General features: G+C 36.0%; 1 protein-coding gene across 1 annotated transcript; it reads left to right on the top strand.

The window, feature by feature from the left end:
- Window positions 1–15: 15 nt before the first annotated feature.
- On the top strand, window positions 16–22,663 carry Pecr (peroxisomal trans-2-enoyl-CoA reductase). Its single transcript, XM_005331839.5, has 8 exons — window positions 16–213; window positions 5,315–5,448; window positions 6,285–6,450; window positions 11,102–11,183; window positions 13,633–13,729; window positions 15,734–15,844; window positions 19,292–19,403; window positions 21,977–22,663. The coding sequence occupies exons 1-8, from the start codon at window positions 90–92 to the stop codon at window positions 22,060–22,062; spliced, it is 912 nt and encodes a 303-aa protein (XP_005331896.1). The 5' UTR covers window positions 16–89; the 3' UTR covers window positions 22,063–22,663.
- The last annotated feature ends 685 nt before the right edge of the window (window positions 22,664–23,348 follow it).

Below are 23,348 nucleotides of genomic sequence, written 5' to 3'. Positions count from 1 at the left end.
CACGTGGGTCCGGCCCTTAGCCCCGCCCACCTCTGGGTAACTAAGCTGACGCAGCCCCGCGGGCGCTACACTTCTGACGCTCTGGGACTATGGTCTCCTGGACAAAGGGCAAGAGCTGCCTGGCTCCTGGCTTGCTGCAGAACCAAACGGCCATCGTCACCGGCGGGGCCACCGGCATCGGAAAGGCCATCGCGAAGGAGCTTCTGCACCTGGGTACGCGTGCAGGTCTCTTGACCTTGGCACCTAGAGCCTTGGGTCTGCAAAGGCCCGGCTGCGGTAACGTGTTTGGACGCCAGAGGCTGCTTGCGGGGCCGGGGTAGGGTAGCATTGTAAAGCAAAGGGGTCTTAGAGGTGGGCCAAATTACAACTTCGAGGAGGGAGAAAAGTTCTTTCTTGGAAATCATGGAGAAGCCTTGGACCTGGAGTCACTAGATGTAAACTACAGGGGCTTGGAGCCAAACGTACTGTGCCTGAGGTAGGCACATGCCATGGAATTGCGTATTTGTTTTAAAATTAACCTCTTCTAAATGCTGCCCAATTCCAGTGATTATGAAGCACGGCGAGGGCTCATTTAGTTAGAAAAGGTCGTCAACACATTGAGAGGCTCCTTTCGTATTATTTTCTCACATCTCTTGTCATAATCTTCCCCCCCTAAAATAGTAAATATCTATCTTAACTTGGATGAAAAAAGGACCTTGTAAATATACACAAGGAAAGAACCACCCAGAGAAAAACAGATAAACTTACCTGTCTGAAGACGTCACCCTTCAATGAGTTAAAAAGTTTAAAGGATTATAAAGAAAAAATTTACAACATAAGACAAATAGTCTTATTATATAAAGAGCCCTTACAAATACAGAAAAAGCCAATATAGTGATAGAAAAATAGGCTAAAGATATGACTAAGCATTACAAAAGAGAAAATACAAAGAGGTAATAAGTATCTGAGAAAATAATCAACTTTATGTGTTATAAAACACAAAATAAAACAATAAGATACTATTGTTTTTCTAACAGTTTAAAAACCTTGTACAAAATTGAAGTGTTGATGAGGGAGTGAGAAAGGCAGGAAAAATATATTTAGAAAAAAATTTCCAAAAGTTTTACAGTGTTCATGCTCTAGATTTAGTAATTCATTTCTTAGGAATTTACTCCAAGGAAACAATGAGGCAAGTAAAGATTTGAATTCATGGGTATTATATTATTCATGTAGTGAAAAAATTAGAAATAACCTAAATATCCAGTATGAGGGAAATAGTTAAATCAATCACAATGAAATATTATATTGACACAAATAAATCTTTCTATTGAAGACGTCATGTGGAGAAATGCATACCATATAATTGGACAAAACAAGATTATAAAGAAAATAGTATTTCAGTTTGATTGCTAATGAAAAATAAATAAAAAGACTGGATGGAAGTTTATAACATTGTTAGCATTTTTTTATGACTGGTTAAAATTGTCTTTTTTTAAATACACGACAACAGTGGAATACATTACAATCCTTATTACACATATAGAGCACAATTTTTCATATCTCTGTATATAAAATATTTATTTTTTTCCCTTGCTGTTGTTGGGGATCGAACTCACAGGGCTTCTTGCATACTGGGCAAGTGGTCTATTCCTAATCCTTCAATTTTTTTTTTTTTTTAGTGAACATGTAAATTATCTTGGTAACTATTGTGTTTCCAAGATCTGGCATGGTATGAACTAAGAAACAAAACAACAACAACAAACACAACTATTATATTTTAAAGAAATGGAAATAGATACATTTTTTTAAGAGGAAAAATAACATTTCCTGTTCTGGCTTTGGTTTTGCAGATTACCATTCCTGCCTTCTCCACTCCTAACACTAAACTCTGTCCCCTTTCATGAAATAATTATAAGAAAATCTGAATTGGTGATCATTTTATGGAAGGGATAGGCATTTGGCTTCTCTCAGCAGATTTGTAGGATCCTAGTTTACCTGTCAGAACTCTTAGTATATTTTCTTGCATTTGAGTTTTTTGTTTTTGGTAAATTTGTATTGGCCAAACATTATATCCTTGTGGGGAAGGTGGCAGAGTATTATTATGGCACAAACTGCAACATTAACACAGTGATATTGTAATCTTGGGATGATAATAAAAGTGATGGAGCATCTCCCAAGAAAAATATTTCAAATACTAAAAAAAAAACCAAACAAACATTTTTGTTGTTGTATTGAAAATGGATTTCCTTTAATGGAAGAATATAAAATAATTTTTGTTATGACTTTCTCATCTTTATTTTTTAATGACAATTAATGGTTATTTAGTGAAAGTTGTTATGTAAACCCAAATTAGGCAAATAGAATAAAATATTATCTATTCTTTTCCAGTGAAAAGGCCACTGTTTTGGGGGTTGAATTACAGCTTGAGTAAAATGGCGATTATTGGGTTGTCTTTGACATCCACATGATTTGGCTTTTCCTTTTGCTGAGAGAACACCAGAAAGCCCCAGCTAACAAGAGAAAGCGGTAGGAGACAGAATTGGATACCTTTTCTCTGATTGACAGATGCTATTACAGGAAGTCTTGATTCTGTCAAGGAATACTCAAGACTACTCAAGTTGAATTCAAGCCAGTCTTTTTGAAAAGTATTTTTATCGGTACATTATCATTATACATTCTTATATGTGTAACACATAATTTAGTTTGTTTCATTCTTCCTTATTTCCCTTTTACTTTCCCTCCTCCACCCCTTCCTCTAGTCTACTGGTCTCTCTTTTGTTTTTATTATTATTATTATTATTATTATTATTATTTATATATGACAGCAGAGTGCATTACAATTCTTATTACACATATAGAGCACAATTTTTCAAATCTCTGGTTGTATACCCAGTATATTCACACCAGTTAGTGTCTTTATGCATGTACTTTGGATAATAATGATCACCACATTCCATCATCATTAATAACCCCATGCCCCCTCCCTTCCCCTCCCCTCTGCCCTATCTAGAGTTCCTCTATTCCTCCCCTGCTCTAGCTCCCTATCCCACTATGAATCAGCCTCCTTATATCAAAGAAAACATTTAGCATTTGGTTTTTGGGGATTGGCTAACTTCACTTAGCATTATCTTCTCTAACTCCATCTCCTTCTGTTTTCATGAGGTCCCTTATTTTCCTTTTTTCTCTCTAGCTTACATATATCAGACAAAACACATTTTTACTTTGTCTTCAACTTAATTATTCTCTTTCTGTTACTCTAGCAGAACATGAATTAGATACGGTAGTTAAAAGGAAAGTAAAAGGCAAGTGGCAATTGTGACAAGACAGCACTTTTTCTTACTGTAGTGACTGATAGTCATCAGGGATTCAGAAGGTGCTTAATAAATGTGGTATTCTGAGTTGAAGATTGAAAGGAATTTGTCACCCCAAATGTTTCCTGTGCCCCTTTGTACCATTTGAAAGAAAGAACTTGATAAGTCACCCTCCATGATGTGAATTGAATTTTTTATCTACTGCTTTGTGGGCTGAAGAGCTAGCAGGAAAGTTTGTATATTATGTAGTTTCTCAGACCTAATATACCATCATCAAACTTGGCTCATGTTATTGAAGGACTGGTGGCATTTAACTAAGATAAGGCAACTGGAATTAGTATATGTTAGAATTGAGCAAAACAAGGGACTATTGTTCTCAAGAAGGTGGGAAGCATTTTATTTGTTTTAATTAGTTACATATGACAGTACAATGATCTTGACATATGGTACCAAAAAGAAAAAAAATGTATGTATACTTTAAAACCCACAATGCATTATTATTACTTGTGCTTTAAATTATTGCTGCTTTTTAAAGAGATTTGAATAGGAAGAAGAAAAATCTTCCTATTCACTCACTCACATAATTACCATCATGGATTCTCTCTTTTGTGTAGATTAAACTTTCCATCTGGAATAATTTTTCTTCTGTTTGAAGCACTTTCTTTTTTCTTTCTTTCTTTTTTTTTTTTTTTAAGAGCACATCTGTTCTGATGAATTCTTCTAGTTCCCATATGTGTGAAGAGGTCTTTTTTCTTTTTTTTCCCCATGCCCCCTATAGTGTTGGGGATCTAGCCCAGGACCTTGTGCATGCCAGGCAATCATTCTACCATTGAGCCACATCCCTAGACTGAGAAGTTTTTATTTTGTCATCATTTTTGAAAGATATTTTCACTGGGTCAGGATGATTTCTAAGTTCACAATCTTATTCATTTTTATCCTTTTCATAAAACAGGTAATGTATGCCACTGTCTTCTGGATTTCACTGTTTGTGAAAAAGTCCTTATCTTTTTATGTTCTGTATGTATGGCATTGTTTTTCTTTGGCTGGTTTTAAGATTTTTTCTTTATCAGGAGCTTATTTAATTGTACCATCAGTGATATTCTGGGGTATTTTATAAATTGGCTCTTCTTTTCATTATGGGTTGTTACTTTCCTGTTCCTTTGCATGTTGAATTATGGATTGAATTTTACCTTGTTGGATGATGACAATTTTTATATTCTTATAAGTATTCTTAAGCTTTTTTTTCTAGGATGAAAGTTAAGTTAAAATAGTTTGATACTTTGATGGAGACTCACTTTTTAAAGTTAAGTGTTGGTCTCAGTAATTAGTTTATGTCTAACTTAACCTCGCTATTGAGGCCATTATACACTTCACCCTGTGAAACATCTAAGCACCATCTAGGTAAAACATTTTTCCTAGTCAGCACAATAACTATTCCCAGTGTTGTTTCCCAGGACAGGGTTTGTTCCTTCTGCTCATTTTGGGAAGTTCTTTCTCTAGCCTGTTCGTGTATTTCCGTCAGTACTTTCGCTGAGGATTCAAGAAGGACTCTGCGGATTTTGGTGTCTCTTGTCTCTCTACACCCTGTATAACCAGCTGCTAGGACTTCTTAGACTTCCAACTTCATCCCTTCCACTCAGGGAGAACTCTGACCTGTGAATGAGTCCCTCCTGTGCTGTGGTCTGGAAGTTTTCTTCAGGTGATAAGCTGGCATAATCATAGGGCTCACATGTTTGTTTCTGCTCTCAGAGCTGACAGTTTGTAGTCCAGTGCTTTTTTGATGCCCAATGCCTGAAAACCATTGTTTCATATATTTTATCCAGTTTTGTGTTTCAGGTTAAAGAGAATTTCAGTTTTCTACTCTTCCATCTTGTCCAGAGAAGACATTCTGATTAGGTTTTGTTTGTTTGTTTTTGTTGTTTAAAGGAACACAGCACACAAAATGTCTTCTGTACATTATTATTGTTGGAATTTGACAACTCATGAAAACTTCTTTATTTGTTCTCTGCCTATTTGTTCCTAAGGGTGTAATGTGGTCATTGCATCCCGGAAAATCGAAAGACTAAAATCTGCTGCAGAGGAACTGAAATCCACCCTACCTCCCTCCAGCCAGGCTCAGGTCACTCCCCTGCAATGCAACATCCGTAAAGAAGAGGAGGTAATGCAAATATATCTACTAATGTATAAATGCAAATAAGTCAGTGCAAATATATCTACTAATTTTCATTAGCATTTGTGATGCCTAAACCTGGCTGTGCTTCCCGCTCTACTGTGGTAGCTATCTCAGAAAGGGCTAACAGAGCCTATAAGAAGATTTTTGGGCCAATGATTTATTGAACCAGTGACTCAAGAGAAGGGGATAGAAGAAAGCAAGACAGGGTAGCTAAGCAAGGATGTGTTAAAGGGCCTCTTGTCCTTTATGGCGTTTCTTTTTTTTTTTTTTAATATTGTTTTGGACTGAGGATTGAACCCAGGGGTTTGAGCCACATCTGCAGTTCTATTTTGTATTTTAGGTAGAGAGAGGGTCTCACTGTGTTTCTTAGTACTTCACTTTTGCTGAGGCTGGTTTTGAACTCACAATCCTCCTGTTTCCGCCTCCCAAACTGCTGGGATTACAGGCGTGTGCCACCACACCTTGCGTAAGACATTTGTTAATGTTCATTTTGACCTGATTTCATCACTATTCCTTATTCATGATTGGCAGGTCACAAATTAATATGCCTGAGACCTGCTATACTTAGAATTGATACAGACTTTTAGGTACATCTTGTCAAAATTACGATTTTAATTTTATGATATGTGAGTATTGGACACTAGCAAACTACTCATTGAGGTAGGAATTTTAAGTTTGCTCATTGCTGACCAAAAGTTCATTGGTTATAGTACTCAGAGTTGGTGTTCACTGTCAGAGAGTATAAGCTCTGCCACACTTCTAGAATAAATGAGCAGTCCAAATAGCAAGTTAGGTTACTAAACTTTTAATGTTTTTTTTAGGTGGATAATTTGATCAAATCTACCTTAGCTATTCATGGTAAGATCAATTTCTTGGTAAACAATGGAGGAGGCCAGTTCCTGTCTCCTTTTGAAGATATCAGTTCAAAGGGATGGCATGCTGTGATTGAAACCAACTTGACAGGCACCTTTTACATGTGCAAAGCAGGTGAGTGTCATCAATATCTGCAATATCTGTTCTTATGGAGAGAGGGATCATGGAGAAGGCTGAAAGAGAAACCTGTAGGGGCTCAGAAGCTTCATACCAGGAACATGTATTCCCCATTCATTTTTATCTAGGATCATATAAAACTTCATAGATTTTTTGTCTGTTTAGTTTCCTCTAATCTAAAAACAAATAAAAAATGCTCTTTTTGTTTTTTATTTTACAACATTGATTTATAGAATGTTCCATGTTCTGGATTTCTGTTACTGTTCTTGTGCTGATTAGATTCATTTTAAAGATTTCTGGAAAGAACCCAATATGTATGACCTATCTACTTCTTATTACATTACATCTGGAGGGCTGTAGTTTGCTGTTGTTCATCCTAATTGAATTTGATCACTTATTTAAGATCTTGACTATTAGATCTTCAACCACGGAGCCATATCCCCAGCCCTATTTTTTATTTTATTTAGTGACAGGGTCTCACTGAGTTGCTTAGCACCTTGCCATTGCTGAGGTTGGTTTTGTACTAGTGATCCTCCTGTCTCAGCTTCCTGAGCTGCTGGTATCATAGGCATATACCACCATGACCCTCTACCCAATGAGTTTTAATGCCATTTTTGATCCTTGTTAGAGTTCATTTCTAATTTGGAGGTTACAAGTTGATGATTTTTAAAATTAAGTCATTATCTATTTATTGACATCAAAATAGAATCTACTATTTTGCAGAAAATATGGGGGACAGAATTCATACTGAATGATAATATAGAGTGTGGTTGGCAAAATCCAGACTATAAAGAATTGTAATACAACCCAGCTACTTTAACCAAAAAACTACAAGTATGGAAGGGGGAGGAGGTGAAGGGGACACTGGAGGAGAAGAGGAGACATATCAACTAATGTGATATGTGGGCTTTATTTGCAACTTGATTCCTGCAGAATCAAGAAATGATTACACATTCAGAGAAATGTACACACTGAATGGATATTTCATGATGTTTAGAAGTTATCGCTAATTAAGTACTTTTAATTAAGTATTGAGATTATATTGCCAAAAAGGTTCCTCTAATTCAAAGATGAATATTCATAGATGAAATAATAAGATATCTAGAATTGGCTTCCAAAATTAGCTGAGAAGTAGACAAATGAATGGGAGTGTAGATCAAACAAGATTAGCTATGAGCCAGGCACGGTGGTGCACACCTCTAATCCCAGTGATTCAGAAGGCTGAGGCAGAAGGATTGACGTTCCAGGCCAGCTTCAGCAACTTAGTGAACCTCTGTCTCAAAATAAAAAAATAAAAAGGGCTGGGAATGTAGCTAATCTTTAAAGTACCTCTGGGCTTTACATTGTCATTCTGTCTCTTTCTGTTTATATTTGGCATTTTTATAGTATATTAAGGAAAATAATGAGTTCATCTTGATATCTCAATTCAAATCCAAGTCCTTCCTCACTTTTTCCCATTCCATGTTTGTATCTTTTCTGCACGAAAACAGGGTTTTTGTTTTATTTTATTCTTATCTTGAGAATAAGCATATAAAGATTATTTCCTATGACCTTATTTTAACAATAGAAAAGTCAGTTTTATACAAGTTTCCTGTGAGATATTCTTAAATTGTCAACTCTTGAAAGTATTTTAATTTTCTTGTAAGAGAACTCTTGATCTGTAAAGTAGAATGGTGGTTGTCAGGGTCTGGGAATAGGGGAATGGAAAATTATTATTTAATGAGCATGGAGTTGCCATTTTGCAAGATGAAATAAGTTCTGGAAATGGTTGGTGGCTATGTATGCACAATATCATGAATGTACTTAATACTCTGAACTGTAAACTCAAAATGGTTAAGATGGTAAATTTTATGTTATGAGTATTTTACAACCATGAAAGAAAATTGGAAAAAAAGAAAAAAGAACACTTAATCCATTTAGACTATGGGGTTTGTTCTCTAATTTGGATATTAAGAAACAACATTCTAGCTTTCTCCAAATCATTTTATATTACAATTACTGTGATTTCTTCTCATGTTGGTAGTTGCTTATAAATCTTCCATGTTTTAGGAAACATTCTTCTTGTACCTTTGCCTTTCTTCTTTTACATTTGTTCTTGGTATCTGTATCTTCTATTGGTTGTCTATCTCAGATAACTTGAAGAAATACCCACATCTGAACTCTAGAAAGTGTCAGAATTTCAGAAACAAAAATGATTTTAGAGTTGTAAACTATATAGTGGTATTTATCCTGAAGCAGAAAATCCATGTAGGGTAATTTAAATAAACTTATTCTCCTTTATTATACTATTATAAATGGTTTTATATAGTTTTTAACATTTGATTTGGCAAATGTTGCTTTGTTTCTTTGAATTTTCAAACTTTTCTTGGCTCTTCGTGACTATGCATTCTTTCAGATGAATTTTATAGTCGGGTTTCTTCCACAGAAATCATGTTGGGAGTTTGATTGAATGTTGTTAAACTTAATAATTTGAAAATAATTACAATATTTACATATTCAGTTTCCCCATCATAACTTATCTTTTCACTAATGAATCATTCTTTTCTATCTTTTGGCAAAGATTTGTGGTTTTTGTCATATAGATTTCACATTTTAAAATTAATGATTATACTTAGATTTTTTTTTTTGATATTGCTATTTTGAATCAGCTCATTCCAATTATTTTTCAGCTGGGTGATTGTTGGTTTATTAAGTATTTTTTTCAGGCTCATCTTGTAGCTTTATCTGATGATTTGCAGCTTTATTTAATGATTTGTTGAATTATCCCTTAGGTATTCCAGGATTATAGCATATTGTCTAAAAATAACCACTGTGTTTTAGTAAGTCAAAGGTATAATCACTTATGAAATGTCCCACCATTCTATGTTATTGAAAAAGTGAAAAGTACTGATAATTATAAGATGTCATTAATTATAAAGATATCCTGATTTTAGCAATGTGCAAATAATGTGAAAAAAAAGTGTCTAAAATTTAAGTACATTATAGTTTGTATCTTCCTTACTAGGGTTTCACCTTCATTTTTTTTTTTTTTTTGTTATTTTTAAAAGTTAGTCTGATTAAGTAATGGCAAGGCATTCTTATTTTTGCTAAAGCTTTAGGAAGAATTGGGTATCATTTTTCTCTGATATTTAAATTCTTAAAATTCCTATTTCTGTTGAAGAGAGTCTGGAGATACTTCTAGCATTGTCTTGTTTTGTGTGAATAGAATGAGTGCTTTGATATCAAATGGGGCCTCAAAAAATAAATTATTTAAGAATGAAGTTAGCAAAAGGAGTATCATACTTGTATGTCAAAACTATAAAACATTGCTGATAAATTAAAGAAGATTTAAGCAATGTAAGGACATTCCATATTAATGAGTTGAAAGATCCGATATTGTTTTGTTGTTGTTGTTGTTTTGTTTTTCTGTAGTGCTGGGGATTGAACCCAGGGCCTTGTGCATGTGAGATAAGAACTCTACCAAGTGAGCTATATCCCCAGCCCCAAGATTCAATATCGTTAAGATGATAGTTTTCCCCAAATGGATCTATAGATTCAGTGAATTCCTATCAATGTTTGTAGAAATTGAAAAGCTTATCCTAAAATATATATGGAAATGAAAAGGACCCATAATAGCCAAACCAATTTTGGGTTTACACTTATTGATTTCAAAGCTACTTCTTGATTTTAAGATGCTGTTATGCTGACATGCTGACATAGATGTGTAGATCAACCTCATTAGTCATTAGGAAAATCCATATTTTACCACTGTATACCCACTAGAATAGATATAATCAAAAAGTCGGACAATGGAAGTGTGGAGAAACTAAATCCCTCTGTATTTCTGATAGGAATGTAAAGTGGTGGACCCACTTTGGAAAATAGTTTGTTTTTAAAAAGTTAAACGTAAGGGTTGGGGATATAGCACAGTTGTAGAATGCTTGCCTTGCATGTACAAGGCCCTGGGTTCAATCCTCAGCACCAAAAAAGGATTTAAAAATTTAAACATAGAGATGTCATATGACCCTGTAATTTTACTTACAAGTATCTATCCAAGGAAAATAACATGTCTACATAAAGATTTTTATTCATAATCACCCCAAAGTAGAAAGAATCCAAATGTTTATCAGTGATTAATGAATGGACAAATGTAGCATATCTATACAATGGAATACTACTCAGCAGTAAGAAGGAACTATTCACACATTGCAATGTGGATGAACCTCACAGACATTATTCTAAGTAGAAGAAGCCAGATCCAAAAGACCTCAATATATTGCATGATTCAATTTATATGAAATATTCAGAAAAGGTTAATGCAAAATTTGTTGCTCTATAAAAACAAAGGATAAGTCTACCTAGGGATGAATTTGGCTTCAAATAGGTACAAAGGAACTTTTTGGGGTGATTTAAATGTTCAAAACAGAATTGTGGTGATGATTGTGTAATTTGTATATTTGCTTAAAATTATTAAAATATATATATATATATATATATATATATATATATAAGTGGATGAATTTTAGGATATGTAAATTGTACTGTGATCAGGCTTTTTAAAAGAAGAAATATAAATTAAATTGGAAAGCATATCCAGTAAGCAGCATGCTGGAACAAGATATCAGGAAAGAGGACACTGTTTAAGATGATTGTTGTTTGTTTTCTGTAGTTTACAAACTCTGGATGAAAGAGCACGGAGGATCTATTGTTAATATCATTGTCCTTATTAAAAGTGGATTTCCACTTGCTGCGTAAGCATTTTTACATTTTATCTTCCCATGTCTTTGGGTTTTGTCCTCTGAATGGGGTTGATAGAGTGGGGTAGGGAAAAATACCCTCAATCAAGATGATTAATGCCTTCAATGAGTTGTGGCAACAATACTTAGCATTTCATTTTATTTGAAGTTTTAAAATGTACTTCTAAAGCATGCCCATTCAGATTAGGGTTGCCATGTTTACTGAGAAAGAGAAGGAAAACCAGGATGCCCAGCTAAATAATTTTTTTTTATAAATGTGTTTTAAGTACATGAATTGAAGAATTATTCGTTATTTATCTGAAATTCACATTTAACTGGGTGTCCTGCATTTTACCTGGCAACTGTAATCCAAATGTTACTAAACTACCCATCACTGATGGAGGACAGCTTCTGTGTTAAGGTGTGGACATGAAACTGAACTGATCTGTGTTAACTTAGATCTGAATACCATGAATATACCTATTTAATTTTAGACAGAATTGCTAAATTGTTATTCCTAACAAAAACCCAGATTTTTTTCCCCTAAAAGTTTCTAAGAGTTTAAACTTTTAATTAGCCACTCTACAAGTAGACAGTTTGTTTCCTTTATGAAAATTCTGATGCCCTATTTGCTTCCTGTATTATTCAGGACTCCCTTCAATTGTATGGGATAGAAATATAATTCAAGCTAGATTAGTGATTCTCCAAATGTGGTTTCTGGAACAGCATTGTCAGCCTCAGGTGAGAACTTGTCAGAACTGTGCATTCTTCACATCTGTTTTATCAGAAGCTCTGAGAGCAAGCTCTGCATCCTGTGGGATGCTGGTCCCTGAACTAGGGACGCTGTAGGTTCAGACATGATGTTGGCAGGAAGGTGCCCTCCTTTTAGCTTTGTTTCATTCCAAGCAGGCCTATGTGTGGCAAAAAAAAAAAAAAAAAAGAATACTGACAGGAGACAGAGGTCAACATTCCTGCTCTTCCTAACTCTCCAGTGAGAGAGTGCTTCTCAAATAGTGCTGAGAAAGATAATTCTAACACTGCCAGTACCAGCAAGTCCTAGAGAGGATTCCCATTAGCTGACTGTGTGAGTTAGCTTTTCATTGCTGTTACCAAAAGACTGACAAGAACAACTTAGAGGAAGAAAAGTTTGTTTTGGCTCACAGTTCCAGAGGTTTAGTCTATGATTGGCCAGTCCATTGCTCTGGGCCCAAGATGAGGCAGAACACATGGCAGAAAGGTGTGGCAGAGGAGCATGACTCATCTCATGGTGGGGTCTGGAAGCAGGGATGGGGAAGGGGCCTCAGCGAGGATGACCCCTTCCAGGGGCAGCCTACAGTGACTCACCCCATTAGTTCATTGGAAATAGGATGGGCCGATTAGGTTATAGGTCTCACAATCCCATCATTTCACCTCTGAATATTCCCGTATTAACACAGGAGCTCTTGGGGGACACCTCATATTCAAAGCATAACACTGACCCTGCTTGGGTCACGAGTGCAGCCATCAACCAAATCCTGTGGCTCTTCCATGCATGGTCATCCCAAGGTCTGAGGAACTGGGGTCAACACCACATGGACATGGACAGAGTATGGCCAAGGGGTGGGAATTAACATCACCTTACCCAAAAAGAGTATAGAATGCAGGCAAATTATGCCAAGGTAGTTCCTTTTCTGGCCTATTACCCTTTCTTACTTGTTTACCTTCCTTGGGTCTTACAAGAAATAAAATCAGTTCTTTCAGGCATTTCTCATTCACCCAGGCAAGTACTAATATTCGTTTTTGAGCATTTCTTTTCCCTGTTTATAAATAAAAGTTGTGATATACTAGAAACACTATTCTGTATCTTGCTGTTCTCAAATGCACAACATATGTTAGGGATGTACCAGCGTCCAAAGAGTTTTCTTCTTATTTTTTATGGTGATCTAATGTAATGCCACTCTGTAAAGCATGAAATATAATTTGTTCAACCCTTTTCTAATGCTATTGTTTGGACAAGGGTTCTTCAAAGGTCCATATGTAAAGGGTTGGCCCCCATGGCAGTGATATTGGGAGGTGTTGTTAACCTTTAAGAGGTGAAGCTGAGTGGAAGATTCTTAACTTATTGAGAGCATGCTCTCAAAAAGGACTGTGGGACCCTGGGTTCTTTCTCTGTCATTCTGCTTTCTGGCTTGAGATGTGATACTTGCTCCAAAAACGGCACCATGTGCCTCCCTTGCCAAACACCTTAATAAATTAGCTGCCCTATCTTGGACTTGAACCTCCAGAACAAGAGCCAAAATTAGTCTCACTTTATTACATAAATAGCCAGTTCTTTCCCCATTGTCTAGCAGAAACTCAATACAGAGACTCATAATGAGATTGTTCATGGAGAGTTTTGCCTGGTCATTGGTACACCTGACAACCTTAATTAAGAAGAATATATTCAACAAAAGTTTATTGTAATGCTTATCTTTTGTCCTTAAAGGCACAGTGGAGCTGCGAGGGAAGGTGTTTACAATCTCACCAAATCCTTAGCTGTGGAATGGGCCAGCAGTGGAGTAAGGATCAACTGTGTTGCTCCTGTAGGTAAATGCTGTATATGAAATCTGTTGACAAATTGTGCTCTAAAGATGCCATTTGTGCTGCTGTTAAGTTGTATTGTTGGTAACAAACAATCTAGCTTGCTATATAGGTAACAAATATACAAGTGTACTATAAAAGATTGACTTAAAAGATAGATTAAAATCTCAAAGTTGCATCACAGAAGTAGTCTTTGATTGACAATCAGTTTGTCAACAAGGTTAAATTCAGTGGGTGATTCTCAGTGTGTTTTATAACTATTTGCAAAATGTTAAATGATATTCATATTTGAACTTTACTCCAAATCTTGGAATCCAGGCATCTGCATTTTATAAAGCAGCCTAGAAAATTTATATTCATAGTGAAAGTCAAGAAACACTGCTTTGAAGAATAAATTTTTCTAGATAATTTTGTTATTGTTTTGGCTTATCATTAATTATTAGGAGAGGACATGATGTCAGGGTTCTGGAAAGGAGCTATCAAATCAGAAAAAAAAAAGAAAAGATCAATTAGAAGTCAAGAGAAAATTTCTCTGAATCATAATATAAATGATGGGGAAATTTATAATATACTTATAGTCAACTTCAAAAGCTCATTTTTATGAAGTAAGCTACAGCTAAGCCTCCTTGGTATTATATATTGGCCATGGATTCCAAGAGAGACATGAGATGAAATATCTCATTCATCCTGTACAACTTGGCTTAAATTCTACTTTTTCTATGATGTTTTCTGGTCATTGCTAAGATAGTAGTAATCTCTCCATCTGAAACACTATAATACCTCTGGATATTATCTATAGATCTAGTTTGCTATTCGGTAGAAGTTAAGTATGAACTGACTTGTTGAAGTTAGTAGAGAAACTTTCTCTCTAACAAAATTGCAAGCTCTAGCCAGAACCTCAGATTGCTTTAGTGTTCTACAAGTATATTACCTAATCCATAATACACTCAGATATTTATAGCACAAATTATTTACAGTGCCATTCTTTTTTTAATATTTATTTTTTTAGTTATAGGTGGCACAATTCTTTATTTTACTTTATCTGGTGCTGAGGATTGAACCCAGTGCCTCATGCATGCTAGGCGAGCGCTCTACCTCTGAGCCACAGTCACAGCTCTATAGTGCCATTCTTAATGTTGATATTGTGAAATACTGGTTTCTAGAAGTGTTTCTAAAAAGTCTTCAATGGTATTCAGTGTGAAAAGCACAATGTTAATTCTGTTTATCCTTTAGAGATTTTTTTTTAGGTTTAATATCTAAAATTTAGTACTTCTAAAATATTTCATCTTCTTTAAATAAAATGTTCTACATCACTTGATTGGAATCCAAAATATCTCCCTAGTATCATTTAGAGTGATTCATACTGAAGAAATTTCATCTTTCCTCTCCTTCTCCCCGTGACCTCTAGCTAGAATCTAGAGCAAATAGCGTTATCCTGTGACATACAGTTTTCAAGTAATTGTCCTGGCCTTATGCCCTTGAAAAGCTAGGGCAAGAGAGATGGAAGTATTCTGAAACAATTAAAGTTGTAGTTTATTTATTTTGGATTCAAATGTTTTGTTACTTTATTTCACACTAGGTGAAAAGGAAAATGCTTATTTCTAAGTCTCATGTAGGCATTGCCTAATCTTCCCTCCTGAAGCCGAGCTGCCTAGTGGAAGATAAAGTTGAAAGAGTGCCCTGACCTGTTGTTCCCACTTAAATGCCTCACTGATCTTATAGAATTATGCTCTTCGGAAACCAATACTCCTATGGAAAAAATCCAGGGATTGGCTGGTTTTTAAGGGAGGAGAGGTCACAGATGAGCACACAGGTGGTGCATCTGTGGACAGTGGTCAGCTATACCTCTTTGACAGTATTGGGAAAAATTAAAGATTAGAAATGTTCACTTTTCCAGTAAACTTAAGCCATGTAATTTTTGGTATTGATTGTTAGACTGCTTTGATGTCTTTACGATTAAAATTTAATTTTATATGCTTTTATTTCTCTTTTATGTTTAAACACAGGGAATGATCTATTCCCAGACTGCTGCTGACAACTATGGCGATAATGGACAAAGCATGTTTGCAAGGTCCTTCCAGAATATTCCAGCTAAACGAATGGGAGTTCCTGAGGAGGTAATGTGTATTTCTAGCATCCATCAGAGTGATTATGGCTTATGCATAGCACATGGTGTCCTGTTGAGGTGGGCTGGTTGCCTGATGGAGATTGTTTTTCTCACTGCCACCTACCATTTCTCCTGTTCTCTGGATCTTGGGAATATCTGGCTGTGTTTTGACTATTGATAACAGCCTTTACTGAGGAATGAGTGTAGCGCAAATGAAGAGCAGCGTGTTCTCCTTGTTTCAGTGTTTTTCAGCTACAACATTTTATCACATGGTATTTGTGAGTACACAGAACCCTATGAGAGTCTGATGGTTAGGGCTTTATGAAATTCCCATATGAGATTTCAGTATGTTGATTCAACCGGAGTATGTAAAAATCCATAGCTTTCTCAAATGCCAGCATTGTAATCTTTTTTTTTTTCATATTTTATTGGTGCATTGTAATTGTGTAATGCACATAATTACATAATGGTACATAATGGTGAGATTTGTGGTTACATATTCATACATGCACACAATACAACAATATAATTTGGCCAATATCATTTTGAAGTACTTCCCCTTTCCTTCCTGTCCTCTCTCCCTTTGGTCCCTTTCCTCTATTCTACTGATTTCCTGTTGATTTTATTGAGATTTCCCCCACTTTTCCTTTTTCCTCTCTAGCTTCCGAAATTTTCACTAATTTATATGATAGCATTTCTTGGATAGAGGTGAAATAATTTTGATGATATGAAAACTAACATATATTAGGTGCTAAAAAAAACAAACAAAATGAAGCAGAAGTAAGAAAAAAAAGTCTATGAACATAATGCCTAAATATACATTCTGAGTTTGAGTCTTCTTTTTCAAGAAAAGGAAAGAAATTCTTTTCTTTCTTTTTTTTTCACATCTTCATACATGTATTTTGTACAACAATGAGGGTCTCCTTCCACAATCCATGCAATTCCCCTTCTCCCTCCCTTTCCCTCCCACCCCTCTTTCCTATCTAGATACAATCTTCTTCCCACAGCATTATAATCTTAAACTGTAGTTTTTCAAAGGAAGGGTTTCTTTACCACAGTAATAATAAAAACTAAAATACCTTGGAGTAAACTTAGCTCTAAATGAAACAAAACAGAACAAAACAAAATGTTTTAATGAAGAACAGGAAAGACCAGAATGAATAGAAACATGTTATACCTATATCCACAGCTGTCAAAGTATATGGGCCCAACCCTGGGTGTTCCTAAAACTTTTTTCTTTTTTCTTTTTTTCTTTTATTTATTTATTTATTTATTTATTTAAAAGAGAGAGAGAGAGAGAATTTTAATATTTATTTTTTAGTAATCGGTGGATACAACATCTTTGTTTGTATGTGGTGCTGAGGATCGAACCCAGGCCGCATGCACACCAGGCGAGCGCGCTACTGCTTGAGCCACATACCCAGCCCTGTTCCTAAAACTTTTGGGAGGGATTTTCAAGATTAAAACATTTTAGTTTCAGTAAAACCTGATTTGTCTTTTTCACTGTGTTGACATTGGGTTGACAGTACCAAAGCAGTGATGGAAAAGACAGCTGGAGCTTTAGCATGAATCCTGACTGCAAACCATACTGCACCAGTAGTCGTGATACTAGAAGGCCTCAGGAGTGGGACGCTGCAGGGGCAGTTTCACTTAGGCTTCTCATTGATGAAGCAGTAAAAAATATTAATTCATTAAATCTCAATCACTGAGTACACATCCTTTTAATATTTTGTGTGATGAAATAAGAAATACCAATACACATAAAGCTTTTCTGCTATGTATAGAAGTATAATGGCTGCCTCAAAGGAAAAGAACAGGCAATTGAATTGAGAATGGAGTCAACCACTTTTTTCATGAAACACCATTATTTTATGTGACAGAATGACTGATACTACAGTTATTCACACTTGGGTACTATGTTGACATTTTTTTCAAAACAAAATTGGGCTATCGCTTTAAAAGAAAGTGACTGAGAATATTTGTTGTCAAAGTTAAAATTCAAGACTTCAAGGGAAAATTAGAATTTCTGTGCACCTGTCACCATGGCTTTCCAGCTTCCAAATACTTAAAAGACTTTCCTGAAGAGATGGGTAGAGAAATATCAAATGTGGTCTTTTGATATTATATAATAAATTGTGTGTCCACAGTTAAGACACATAACTCAGTGAATCAATATTTCCAAAAGGACAAAATCACATCTGGGTGAAAGAGCCAAAGTGTGAGAAAGCGTTTAATAGAACAGAGTACAAGCAGTTCATTGCCACGGTTTCAGACTCCATATTGCAACTAATCTTTAAGAAACACCATTTATTGAATATAAAAAAGAAAATCTATAGTTATCTAAAAAGACTTTTAAAATGTTCCTTCTTTCCCAGCTATAAATAACTATATATATGCTAGAAGCCAGATCTTCTTCATATGCTTTAATCAAAACAACAGATTGCAACAGATGAATGCAGAAGCAAAAGTGAGAATCCAGCTGTTTACTATTGAGCCAGACATTAAAGAGATTTGTAAATATACCAAACAAATGTATAAAATTGTTATTTTGAAAATTATACCTGTTTTTACTTGAAATGTCATTTATGTTGACACATAATGCCTATAATGTTATATTTTAGGGCAAGAGAGATGGAAGTTTTCTGAAACAAATAAAGAGAGTTGAGAAAGGAAGGGAAGGAGAGATTTTGGTAGCTATAGTGAGATAAAGAATAAAGTATTGGCCTGATTGTGTTCTGTACCTGTAGGAAGATTGAACTTTTGCATCAGCTGTTGGCTGGCCTGTTAATCCATGAGCTATCATCTTTTAAGTGAAGGAGAATCAGGAGTGTCAGGTGTTTAGGAGCATCACCTTTTGAGAAACTGCTTCTGTTTCTATAGGCTCACTGATATAAATTCTTTCTTTCTCTTTAGTTTTTGGAGTAGATGTTGCTGAGCTCATCAATTGACTCTTAAGATTTTAGGGAATGCAGTGGGATTCTGAAGTCCCTCTTCTAGAAACTCGTGCTGTCTGTGTGGCTGCTGAGTTTTGGGCCAGACAGGACCATGCACTGAATACATCAGAATGCTAGTGTGTTGCTACACAGACTCATTGACTATTTCAGGGACCAAAATATAAAAGGCATATGTCAGTGATGGAAAAGGGGATTGTGGTGGGAAATGGAAGCAGGAAGAAGCAGAGATGCAGCCCTGTGTTCACTTTGGGCTTCTTTTTGTGTGTCCTCCTGGATACTCTCTAAGGCTCCTTTGTGTCTCTCTGCCTCTCCTCTGATGGATTACCTGATTTTAATAATGTTCAAATAGAAAAGGGAAGCTTCCTGGGTACTGGCAGGTTGTGGCTTGCACATGTAGGAGTTACATTACAGTTATGTGGTTTGAGATGAGTTTCCTTGGGAAGGTGAAGCACATAGAGATGGAAAGAGACTCTGCTTTTATGTGCACGTGCCTCTGTTTCCAGGTCTCCTCCATCGTGTGCTTCCTGCTGTCTCCTGGAGCTTCCTTTGTCACTGGACAGGTGGTGAGTGTGGACGGAGGCCAGTCTCTGTACACACACTCATACAATGTACCAGGTGAGTAGCTAGGGAATGAATAGCCACTAGCTGTAGGCCTTTTCATGTTTAGGTGTTGGCCACTTAAGTTGTAGAGGTTTACTCCTGTAGGACATCAAATGTGCAAAATGCTTATCTTCAGGATATGATTTCCAAGGCGACGTTCCCAGGTGCAGAAAATACCTCGATATATTTATTATAGATCTTAACTCTAAATATTTAAGAAGTTTTTGTGTGTGCATGAGTTGATGGAATTTGACCCTTGAAAAACTCTCTGAGTACATCTGTACAAGGAATGATAGAGAAGAATCAAGAGGTTGCCATATATTTAACTCTTCTTTTTTCCTCCAGTAAGTGGCTTGCATATCTGAACAGAAGAATCAGTGGTATTGTGCTGTTTTGCCCTCTCTTTAGGATACATGTTAAGTGAAGTTATATAATTACTATATTCAGTCATTTTGATATATATAAAGAAGTTTTTATAGTCGTAATCAAATATTGATATTACACAAAATGTCTTTATGTGTGGGATATGTTGATGTGTCTGTGTGTATGTGTTGTTCGTATTTAATGGCTAGACCAGAGATCTTTGAGGTTAGAAGTTTTCTAAGAAATTTGATAGTCTAATATCATCACTTTGCAAATGACAAAACAAATCCACAGAAGCTAACAACTATAAATCACTCAAAACACACAGAAAGAGATACAAAATGCAAATATACCTGGCTTTCTGTTGCTAAAAATAGTTGACTAAGTGGCTACAAGCTACTTAAGGTGTGGTTAATACAACCCCTTCGAGTTTAAATTTCATTATCAGAGTCCCAGGTTCAACTTACTCTTACTAAGTATTATTCTAGTCCAAGCATAAGATTTCTTATACATTAATAAGCGGTTACCTTAGAACTTTAATTTTACTTATTATTGTCCCCTCCCTTATATATTTCTTTACTAAAAGATGTGCATGGTAATATGTGTAAGATACTATGGTTCTAAGGACATAAGACAAAAATGCCTGCATGGCTATGCCTCATTGTTTTGAAAGTATTTAAAATAGTGAGAGTAGTTGAGAACATTTCCCTTTCCCTCTTTGGTAGACTGAGTCAGTATTTGTTAGGGTGAGTTGCATTGTTTTTCTTTTAGAGAGGGAAAGAAATACCCAGGTGGTTGCTTCTCTAAGTCTCCCACAAAATGATTTACTTCTAATACTGTTTTTATCAATACAAAATATTTTTTAAATTTTTGAGGAGAGTAGTTATGTCTACTTTTTAGGAATGTGCTGCCCTACCTATTGACTAGGAGCATTCAGACTTCAGTACAGGGTTTTAGATTGCCAGCTTGGAAGTGAGAATCCCTGGGATAGAAACCTCACCCCGCTTATCTCAAATGTTGAGTTTTGGGGGAAATTAATTTCTGTAGGCCCCTCTTTTCTTTCCTACAATGCAATGATACGCATAGTATTTATTTCAGGGGACTGTTGGAAAGATCAAATTAGAAAATGCACGTGTCAGATAGGAAGTGACTCAAATTGGCCTAATATCAAATGGAATTTGTGTGCTGGGGTTGTAATGCAGCGGCAGTGTGCTTGGAAAGCAGGTGAGATTTGACTGAAGTAGCTCAGTGATCTTATTGAAGACATTTTCCCCTCCTGTTTCCTCTGTTTTTGCTTCCATGAGGTCAGCTTTCTCTCAAGCCTGGCTCTCTTGGTGGTAGGATGGCTGCCCGCTGCTCCTAAGATCACCTGCTTCTTTTTGTTCATATCTAGCTAGGTAGAGAGCAAGGAGTAGAGAATGACTTTGTCCTGGAATTAATTTAAAAAATATCAGTATTTTTTAATCTACTCTGTTTTAGACCAGCTCAAGCAAATGCCCATTCTCAACCAATATCCACAGCCAGGGGGATGGGGAGCACTGAGTGACAACTTATAACCCCTCACCACCAAACCAGGGCAGGGTCACTCCTCTGACCCTTCTGAATTAAAAAAAAAATTAATAAATAGAGCCTCTTGCAAAAAGGAGATGAGGACTGGATGTTGGGGATGCAATTATTAATACCTGGTGCACAGTTACCACATTATTTTAAAATTATTACTAAGCAGATACAACTTATTGAATGTCTGCAGTATGCCCAGCTCTGTACAGATGGTGTCAGGTTTACCCTCACAATTTTAAAAGATTTTGTTAGATGATAAGACTGAGGCTCCAAAAAAGTAACTTCCCTAAATTTGGAAATGCTAGTGAATGGCAGACCAGAGCTTCAAATCCAGGTCCCTTTGTAAAACCTCTGGACTTTGTTTTCTTTCTTTTTTTTTTTTTTTTGTCGGAGGGTACTGGGTATTGAACTCAGGGACACTCAACCACTGAGCCACATGCATCCCCAGCCCTATTTTATTTAGAGACAGGCCTCACTGAGTTGCTTAGTGCCTCACTGTTGCTGAGGCTGGCTTTGAACTAATAGTCCTCCTGTTTCAGCCTCCTGACGGGCTTAGATTTTGTTTTCTTGCATGAATGCCCCAGAGAAAATAGAAGAGGACTAAGTGGGAATTAAGAGGACAAAGGAGGTTAAGTTTTGCTAACTTGGAGTTTTCCACTTAACAGATCATGACAACTGGCCTGAAGGAGTTGGTGACCTTTCTCTTGTCAAGAGGATAAAGGAGTCTTATAAAGAGAAAGCCAAACTCTAAGCCAAGGAATATCAGCTGTCTTTTGTTCCTGAGTGCCTTAACATCTTGAGAATGTGCATCTGCGCTTTATAAGAACTTATAATTTGTTTGGGAAAAAAAATCACTTCTTTTTAATATTATTAATTGTATCTTTTTAATATGATTAATTATATCTTTTTAATACTATTAATTATATCTAAGCAAAAACTGTTCCTGAAATAAGTGCATTTCAATGTCTTTGATTCTGTGATTATTTTTTTTCAAATGACTTTTTTTGGTGGTGGTGGTACTAGGAATTGAACCCAGGACTTCAGGCATGCTGGGCAAGCACTCTACCACTCTACCACTGAGCTACATCCCTAGCCAGCCCTTGTGATTAACTTTTTTAAAGAAAGAGATGAACATGATTAAATCATTCTCATTTTAAAAGAGGTATTCAAAAAATGAAATAATTTTAAATTAATAATAATTAGATCATGAATTCTCAGGTTTTATTATTGAATTATAATTGGAAAATACATCTAAATTGTGGTATACTTATGATTGTTACACTAGAGTTATACAGTGACTGCTTTCTGATGGCAAATTCTTTTGGAGCAATAAAGCCTTGTGGTAGCTTCAATTCAGTTTCTTTTGTTCATGAAGTCAAATTTGCATTCACCATTGAAGCTGGCTGCTTGTGGATGGTGGGGCATATGATACAATCAGTGGTTCCATGGTTAGGCATCTCCTTTGCCAGGAGTGGGTTACCTGGTGGGATGCTTTGTCACATGAGGTATGGTGCCCACGAATGATGAGGCTTTCTATAAGCTCCCAGATAGAGGTGGTACTGAGTTCCATAAGCAGAGAAGGTAAACTCACCTGGTGCACAGTTACCACATTATTTTAAAATTATTACTAAGCAGATACTACTTATTGAATAAATAATAAATAAATAACCTGGTACCATGAGGAGTGGCACAGATATCATGCTGAAATTTGAATGGGGGACATTTAAAATAAAGATTTAGTAACTATAATAAGAGATTAGTATCATGCAGGATTGGCTAGAAAGGAGTAAAGAGAAATGAGAAGATTATGAGAATAGCAGACGTGAGGACCAGCCAGCTGTACTAGGGGTGAGATGGAGCACAAAGAAGAGCCCTCCCAGGTCTAGTAGATTGAGCACAGCTGTGGCTTCATGGATGGCAGAGAACTCACTGTAGTGTGCTGCTGATGGAATTTACTAGAAATCTACCTTTTATGGGAAAACTGCATGAGGAGATGTCTCACCTGAAGCCCAGGCTGTGCAGCCACCTGAGCGTGGT

Source organism: Ictidomys tridecemlineatus, chromosome 7 (genome assembly GCF_052094955.1).
Source record: "Ictidomys tridecemlineatus isolate mIctTri1 chromosome 7, mIctTri1.hap1, whole genome shotgun sequence".
Lineage (NCBI taxonomy): Eukaryota > Metazoa > Chordata > Mammalia > Rodentia > Sciuridae > Ictidomys > Ictidomys tridecemlineatus.
This window is presented reverse-complemented; position numbering and strand designations above follow the sequence as displayed.